The following is a 9342-nucleotide window of genomic DNA, read 5'->3' as shown; positions in this document are numbered from 1 at the left end:
ATATATATATATATAAATAAATACTCTACGATTTTTTTTAAACTCCCTGTTAATGTACACGATGTGTCACAACAATTTAAACAATTCAAATAATTTATCATTTCAAAATAAAATTACTTCAGTAAATACAGTGATGTCAACATCTATCTTCATTGATATGTAAATAAAAAAGAATATACGTCTTTATGGAGCCCACTGTAAGCCAAAATACAGCTTGTTTTGTTTGTATAAAGTGCTTTTTTTCCACATCACCCCTGTATCGCATACCACAACAGTCAGAAGTGAAAGTTGTAATTACCAGGACAAACCGATGGCATACGTTCCAAAAATATGTCTCATGTATAATCATTGAATCCCCCTGTTGGATTAATGCTGTCATGTAAATCTGTAATCTCTGTAAGGGAGACAGCAACAACAACAACAACAACAACAACAACAACAACAACAACAACATAAATACATAACGCTGTCTCCTGGGAGTGGGATATTTTGGCGAGATAAATGGCACAAAAACAAGAGACCAAGGTTCAGATGGTCTCTTTGAGGTGAATTTCTGTGACACTGGGGGTTTCTTATGATCTGCAGAATTCCGAGCCAAAACTAGGAGGGGATAAACAGTAAAGGATGGATTATCTCTCCTCCATCTTTATTTAATACCAGCAAACCCTTGGTTTTACCCCTCTTTTTGTTGTCTTCTGATGGAGTAGTCCGGGTGTTATCTCCAGCTTCCTCGCGCATTGATTTCAAATGCAAATCACTGATGTTACAAGGTCATCAGTGAATGGATGTCATGGCAGAATGATGAGGTGCTCTTATCAGGCCTGAGTTGCTATCCACTAACCTTTTAAACTACTTGTCCTCCGAAATGTGCACGTTGCAGGTCTTGAACGAATGCCCTTTGCTGCTCATCTGTGGGTCAACTCTTTACCTCCCATGTTTCTGGTGTTGTATCTGTGTATTCTCCATTGCTTTGGCTGACACATTTATCTGATTGTATTTGGATAAATGTTGGTTGTGTGTTGCTTGCTGCCTTCAAAAAAAAAAAAAAAAAAAGAACCTGTGTGAAAGAGGTTCTCTCTACGCGTCAGGGCTGCCAACTCTTTCCACTTGCAAACTGAAGTGTAATGGTGGGCTGCAGGGCAAAAATCAAACACACTATAGGTTGTTAAAATGCCAAAATGTTACGCAGTTGACTAAAGACCTCACAGAGAAAATAAAGAGTATTTTTGTAAGGCGTTTGCAGGAAATTATAGGTCATCCAGATGTAGTGTAACACAAGAAGTCAGAGCTTAACGTCAGCCGTGCAGTTCTGAGCAGCTGATCAAATTCTGAAAAGAATAATAGGAGCATTTTTACCTCGCAAAGAAAGAAAACAGCACGAACGGTGATTTATATCATATGTGAAAATATATATGTATCACTATCATTATTGCTAATTTTTTGTTTTTTTGTTTTTTGTATTCTTACACGTTTGAAGGCCAAATCTAATCTTATGACAGGCACCGCTTTGGCCAGCCATGCTCGACGCCACACTCCATGTAATAGATGACTTATTGCTCGTCTCCTCTGTGTTTGCCTGCTCTCTGCGATGGCTGGAGTGGACGCCTTGACAAAAGTCCACATTGGGAAGTGACAAACTCAAGCTTTTAAAGCTTTTATGAGATGTCTGCTCCTCTGGTCTTTCACCTCGGTGCTATATTGCTCAGACTGTCCTGGTAGAGAAAAGATCAGATAATCTGATTCTTCTCTGGCCTCTCTGGACATGAAGTACAGTATTTTTTTTCCCCAGCTGGAGATTTGTTTTTACTGTGGTGTGAATACTCTCAGTTCTTTTTTGACTATTGCTCAGATTCTTGTCCAGTTCATGCATTCAAACAGTGCCTCTTACTTCAAGAAATTTCAAGCAAAATTTAATTTCTACCACAGATTATTTTAACAATAAGACGATGTTACACTAGTTAATATTTCAGATAACAGAAGATGTTTTTCCTCCACTTTGATTGCAGTAATCTGAGATTGGAGCTCTTTGCTTGTTAAAATTTCAGGAAATTCATTCATTCACCGTCTAAACACAAGTCCCTTTATCACACTGGAATGCTGCAATGTGATATTTTGACTAAAAATTTGACGTTTTTTTTTTTTGCAGTGATTGTCACTCTTCTTTAATATTTCAAAATGTTCTTCCCACTTCTCATTGCTTTGTGTTTGCTCAGTTTTTTTTTTCTGTGCTCCCATTAAACCTTCCTGGTTAGAGTCAAAGGAGTATTCGCTGAGCCGACCCACATGGCGTGGTGACACATTGCAGATGTCTTTGAATTCTGAGAAATCACTGCAGACAAATATTTACTTCAACCAACAAAACAGTTACTGTATTATCTTAAGTGAATAAGTTGAACTATTCGACATTCAAGCCAAGATTTTACTCAAGTTTGAAGACATTTTAAGACACTCTCATAAAAACGGTTTAGCACCAACTGTTCTGAGAGAACAAGGATTTACTATAAGAAGATAATAATATTCCACTTATTAAGACAAAATGTTAAAAGTGTAGGTTTTTGTGACAAAGCGAGAGAAACTCATCAGTTAAAGCACACTTGGTCCTTCAAACTGTGGTGTATCGAGAGGGACCAGGACAGGAGCGGAAAGGAGAGGGTCCACTCGGGAACTCAGTGAGGAAGATGGGGTTGTGGGTGGGTGAGGTCTCCACCAAGGCCTGCCGTTTCTTGCGGTCATGCCTCTGGTAACGGAAGTTCAAGGGTGGGCGTAGCGCCACCGGCCCACCGATCTCTTCAGAGGAGGAGCCAAAAGGCCCAGCAGCAACTGGTGGTCGGTGTTGCTGATTTACGAGAACTTCAGCAGACTCGCTGGAAGATGACATAAAAGGGTTGGAGGGTTTAAATGCGACTGAGGGGTCAAGTGGTGCTGGTTGAGCGACATTTGGCGGTGTGGGGTCGGGAAGGTCAGGCTGCGGGGCATTTCCTGGGTCAGCGATCAGAGGCGGGAGGGTTGGGAGGGGGCGTATATAGATGTCGTGACCCTGCGGCTGCACCGGTCTGAAGACGTCCACATTCTGAGGAGGGACAGAGATGATCACTTCAAACTGAGATGTCACAAACCCATTTTTAGTGGCAGCAAAAAAGAGCTCCCATCATGTAATATTGCATTACACACCGCAACTCTGGAACGGAGTGAAAAGACAACATAATTATAGTACCGCATGCAGTATAATGCCACGCTATACAATTTTAAATCTAACACATGCATATGACACAAGAATGGAACATGAGCTATGACAGAATGATTACATGGCCAGTGGCACGCATTCAGAAAGTTAGATCTTTTTAAAGGTCGCTTCAGTAAAATTCGGAAACAAATCAGAACAGGCAACATTTATCAAATCAAGTTCAGGCACTAGATTATTATGTTCCTACTTGCACACCCACTTTGTGGAGCGATTGGCACTCCATCTTGCATTTTACTGAGGTTTTTGCACTTCGCTCACCTACTGATTTACATCTTTCACTGCACTCTGATCTTCTTTTTGGAGAGGTTTTTTTTTTTTTTTTGCTACACTTGTTAAACCTCTCCGTCTCACAAGTCCTGTTCTGTAGTGACTGCACTAAAGTTAATAATCACAGGTTATGACAGCCATTCGAAGTTTATTTAGCGAATGCAACCCAAATCTTGAAGAAGTAAAGTTTGACATGAAGCGTAAGTTGGAAAAACAGATTAAAAGACATTCTTAAAGGAACACACACACACTTTTTTTTTAGGGAATATGTCATCAACTTTTTGCTTAGCTTAGCACAATGAATGGCAGTGGGTGGGAAGTGTTAGCATACTTCTGTCAAACGCAATCAAACACAGTTTTCCCTTAGCCTGCCCTAGTATAATTAGAGCTGTACATAACATTCATTAAGAAATAGAAATTTAAAAGTAAGCTTGTTCCTTTTAAAATGGACAAAAGATCAATGAATGACAATAACAACTCAAAAGTAAAATCAAATAAATGAATCAGCATAATAATAGTAATAAAATACTGGACATGTATCATCTATTAATAGTACATTAAAAATTAAGAATTAATTTGAATAGTTTTTGTGAATGAACTCTTCAAATACAGCATAAAGTTGAAAGTAAGTAAATTTGACTTTTATTTTAATTAATTAGTTTGTGCTAATAGGCGCTGAAGTTCTTCCACTTGTGACAGAAAACATGGAACTGGTAGCGGAACTGTTTTATCAAAATCTTATGAATTACAGCAACCGTTTTGGTTTCATTCACTCTGGAATAAACACATTGCTGTTTTGTTTTGTTGTTTTTTTTTACCTGTATTTTGAACATCTCACAGGACACATGGACCTCAGGATGGGCGTTCAGGTCTCGGTGCACAGATCCTGCACAGAACCCTGCAGTCTAGATGGACATCATGACAGTGTTGACTCTCTTTGGAATTACGGGTCATTAAATGGAGACAAATGCAGCAGGAGGGTTAAAAAAAAACAACCATGTCTGCTGCTGACATAAAAAAAAAGGACCAATTACTGCATCCTTTTAGGGCTGTCAGTTAAATTAATCAGGCATGTTATCGCTTGTAATTGGACATAACCTGCTGACTGATTGATGTATATTTAAGTTTCTGGAGCCACATTAATGACGTGCAATAGTTTAAAAAAAAAAAGAGTGGACAAAGAAATGTGTTTCATTATTAATGGGGCTGTTGCAGACGATGTTTGACACCCCTTTAAGTCAATAGATGATATGCAACTCCTCATATGTCAAGTGTTGATAATACACAGGTTCATCATTTTAGACAGTGTGTCTCGTATGTTTAATGTGTTGAGGTTTCTGGGTTTATTTTCAGTACCTCTGTGTCGGCGGCGCCTGTCAGTTGCTGGCAGGTGCCTCGCTCAGTGACTCCCTCCGGACACTCTTGGACTGTGTATTCCACAAAGGTGGTTGTCACTGGTGCAGACTGAAACATAAAATTAGCATGGTTAAGGGAGCGACGTTTAAACAAACACAGATGGAGGCAGAAACAGAGCCTTGGTGAGGTGGTGTGCTGTAATGTGTTAAAAATATTGGATTTGAATCCCAAATAGCAATCAGAATAAGTATGCAAAGAGGATGAATGTACTGAAAAATGGCCAGATAGTGCAACTGTGCTTTGCTGCCATATTCTTGGTTATGTAGACTGTATCGTTTGCCTCATGGCATAATTGCCAAAGTCATATTTTGGCCAACTCTACTCTCCTAAGGCTGCTGAGTCACTGTGCCTTACTGGCTTAACTTGGCCAAAACATGACTCAGGTGATGCTGCTATGAGGCCTATATATACTCTATAAGGTGATTGTGGACTCTGATCTGGCAGGCGGAAGCTCAGAGGTGTTAAAGACACTCAACACATCAACCCCAGAGCTTCTTCAGAGCTAACAGCTGGTCAGCTAGTCGTACTTGGACTGCAGCTCTCGTGATCCTTTTCACTCCCAGCCCAGCACCCAGAGTCGACTGTCGCTTATAGGCTGCCAGAGTGACCTGAGCAGCAGTCGCAGCCTCCAGGCTGTCCTCGGGAAGCAGGACAGGGCAGGTCGGGCAGGTCTGTTGGAGTTTCTCTGGGGGATCTACATGGTCCAGAAGGTTAGATGACAAATTGTTGAAGCATTGGCACCTACAGGCAATTAAAATGAAAATGTTTTGGAACGTTTATCAGTATTGCGCAATGCATGTGTCCCTGTTTATAAGTATGAGAGGGTTTGCTTTGCAGGCAGTGTCAGTCACTGGATGAGGTTGGAATCAAAAACTGAAGCGTGGAGATGCGAGGACCTTGTGTCTAAATAATAAATCACAATTTATATCCTTGTCTAACAAGGGCATAATGGTACAAAAGTATTCATAATATGCTTGATATTACAGAAAGTCATGTCTGCGGAATATTTTCAGATAATCTATTTAAATACTGTATCTCCAAATGTTAAGAAAAAGAAGGGAATCCAGAAAAGTGATCCAGAAAAATGTTCTCTGGATGACTGGTTCCTAGCCCATGCATGTTACCTGGCACGAGAGCGCAGTCGTAGCTGTACAGGTAGGAGTAGCCTTCAGGTGTGTGCAGGATGGTGGTGTTGCAGTTTCCAGAGATTTGCTGAAAATGATGAAGCAGTATGGGCTGTCACTATTTGTTGCAGAATTAAAATCTTATGTTCAGTTTATGTTTTGTTGAGCTTCTGTCACTGTGATTATTATGATTTGTGAGACTCTTTTTTTTTTTTTTTTTCATGTGTACTTCTGTAGTTGTGAGGACCAAAGTTTAGACCTTCATTGGGAAGACATTTTTGGACATTTGTCCCTCCTGTGGCGATAACACTTGGACTGTATCCTTTAAAGACAGTTAAGAATAGATAAGAGTTTAAAAGCAGTTTGTAATTTCGGAATCTTACGATCTCTCATCCAAAAGAGTAACAAGAGACTCTGGGCTCTGTGTGGTGATGCAAGTATCCATCAAATTCACAAGACAGTTGGCTCAAAAGTGCAAGTGGTTCTGAAGTTGCTGTGTAAATCTAGTAACTAGTTGCAAGCAAGCATATATAATATTCAGAGGAGAGATGTCCCCAGCCGGATACTTCACCCAAAAAGAACAAACCACAATTCTTAACAAACACGAGTTAAAATAATCCACAATACAGTTTAAAACAGTCAAAGTCAGGAGGGAAAGCTGCGTTCTCACTGTCAGTTGTACCAATGTCCACACAATTGTTACGTCATTGACTTAGAGAACTGCGTAGGGGACACAGTGTACGACGAGTCACTGGCAACTGAATATTCCTGGCCTCTTTCAGAAGGTGAATGAATGAACAAATGGGCTTTGGCGGCTCCTTTATCTCGCAGCGTCAGAAACGTATACGATACTTAAATGCTGAAATGTTTGCAATGTGTGAAACGTGTGGTATGGGCTCATGGACGCATTCACAACCACACACAAAGACGCAGTAAGTCCATGGTACAACAGCATCATCTGTGGACCAAACTGGACTAAACTTGTCAGGGCATGTCAGCTCATCTCTTTCCCCGCCCTCTTGCTAGTGATGTCACCACTGAGTCCAACTCGCAGCTGCGACATGCACACACGTTGACTAGCTCGTCCTCTCAGCTGTATTTGGAACTGTTCGTATGTCACATGAAGCTGCAAAAAATTAATTAAATGATTGATTCGTCAATTGGAAGTAATTAATTACCTACTTTGAAACTCAATTAATCATGACAGTCTCTCTTTAGAACAAAAATACCAAAGTGTTGCTGTCTTCAGACTCTTAAATATTCTCTTTACTGCAAAGGTTTGCTTTTCTTTTGTCATAGATGACAGGAAATTTTAGAGTCTTTGGGTTTTGAACGGTTGGATATTTATTAATTTTGCTATCTTAAAAAAAACAAAACTCATGAAAACATAAATACAAAAAAACAAACAATGAAGAAGGAGCTTGCTTTTTTTTTCCCTGATGCAGAACAATTCAGTTGTCTCACATATATCAGATTGATTTTAATAAGTGTAAATTACTCTCTTGAAATGGGCCTGAGCAACTGTATCATCTAGGAAAACGATCTGCAGCCATACGTTGGCAGATAGACAATTTTTAATTACTTGAATGAGGAAATTCCCACAACAAAATATGGAACAGTTGTTTTTATTCTATTTAAGCAGAAATGTTACAAAATACATTCAAATTTAAGATTACGAGCTGAAAAATTAATTTAAATGTCCCTCAGGGTCCTAACAAGTATAGTCCAGGAATACAATTTTTTTGTTTTTGTTTGTATTTGCGTGTGTATTTGTGCAGCTCCTACTGTTTCCATGAATGGTCTGACATCACATCGTTTCCATGGTTTCGGGCTGCCTATGTAACACTTGGTCTCCAGAACATCCAGGTCCAGGTAATACACATTGCCTGCTGGGCCCTGACATGCACAATACAAACACAATTTTTTTTTAAAAAAAATCAAGAAATGTGCAAACATTGCTTGGAGGTCAGGTTTTCCAGTAATATCCTGCTGTGTGTGTCTTTGTTTATGAACAGAGGTGGCTATGAGAGGTCTCTGTTGAGTATTCACCCGGATACAACTGTAGGGACACATTTCTGTCTTTGTAAATTCCCTGTAATTTCTATTTGAGTGATAGCAGTAAACACAAAATGTCAACATTATGAGCTGGTGTAACAGCGGCCATGAAGTTGACCTGAGCCTCTTAAAACCTGATGTATTCTGCAGATGGACTCCAATAGCCTTCAGCTGCATGATGCTCTGAGAGCCTGTCATGTAAAGTTTGTCCTCCTAGTCCTGTACTGAAAAGACCCAGAACTTTATTTACCGGCACTTTGATACTGAAGACCTTTTAGATATCTTCTCATTTCACAGTTTGAGGTGTTGTATTTACTCAAGCAACATGGATGATCATTCACGATGGAAGGGTTGTGTTATAAAATCAATAAAGCAATATATTTAGTTATATTTTTGCCAATGCTGCATTGATATCTCCATATAATGTGATAAAAGAATATTATGACCCATGTGTGCAGCATATTGTGGAGGCTGTATTGCACAGCGGGCAGTGAGAATGTCAAACATGCTGCTCTGCAAATATTGTTCTAATAAACTGGAGCGTAAATTTTGTAACTCGACACAAAGATGTTACGTCAATGTGTACATCTGGTTTGCAGGGTCAGCTTTCAGTCTAAAAACTTCTCCATCTCGCTTCTCTCAGTCAACAAGAACAAATCAAGAACATTACAGTAACCTGCAAGCAGCTTTTCCTACCAAGTGTTTGCTCCTTTACTGACCTGAGCGTGCAGGTAGACGTTAGCGATGCGGTTGAGGGCAAACTTGTACCCTTCCTCTCGGTCCTCGTTGATGTAGGTGACAGCCAGCCGAGACAGCTTCTCCACTGCTTTGTCATTACAGGGAATAGGAGCCAATTCAATGGGCTCCAGTGAGAAACCCTCTCCACACACACACTGGAGGGATAATAGCAGTAATAATATGTAGATTGAATTGTCCATGGTGGCAGAGGGTGACGCCGGTGATGAAGCAGGTTTAAAGTGAAGTTTGTTCTCCCGTGTTTGCGTTGAGTCTAGGCAATGACTTTTGGAATCAAAACAGGAGGGAGGTGTTGAAACGAAGCCAAGGACAAAGTTTATTTGATGGCAGGGGGCTGATATTTGTGAATGAATGTTTTCATGAGTCAAAGTTTATTTAATGGCAGGGGCCTGACGTGAATGAATGATTCCATTTAAACTCAGGAGACGTTATATAATGATTAGAATGCACGAAGAAGAAATAAGGGATTTCTCCTCCGGT

General features: G+C 40.0%; 1 protein-coding gene across 1 annotated transcript; it reads right to left on the bottom strand.

Annotated features, from left to right (window-relative positions):
• Positions 1-1925: 1925 nt before the first annotated feature.
• Positions 1926-9118, bottom strand: LOC147249525 (alpha-2-HS-glycoprotein). Its single transcript, XM_086225131.1, has 7 exons — positions 8826-9118; positions 7837-7947; positions 6052-6139; positions 5455-5621; positions 4868-4975; positions 4330-4416; positions 1926-3070 (listed from the first exon to the last, which is right to left on the bottom strand). The coding sequence occupies exons 1-7, from the start codon at positions 9042-9044 to the stop codon at positions 2603-2605; spliced, it is 1248 nt and encodes a 415-aa protein (XP_086081257.1). The 5' UTR covers positions 9045-9118; the 3' UTR covers positions 1926-2602.
• Between the last annotated feature and the right edge of the window lie 224 nt (positions 9119-9342).

This window comes from Aulostomus chinensis, chromosome 14, assembly GCF_037954235.1.
Source record: "Aulostomus chinensis isolate RoL2024-O1b breed Wild chromosome 14, RoL_Achi_v1.0, whole genome shotgun sequence".
Taxonomy (NCBI): Eukaryota; Metazoa; Chordata; class Actinopteri; order Syngnathiformes; family Aulostomidae; genus Aulostomus; species Aulostomus chinensis.
The sequence above is the reverse complement of the archived record's forward strand: the minus strand, read 5'-3'. Positions and strand labels throughout refer to the sequence as shown.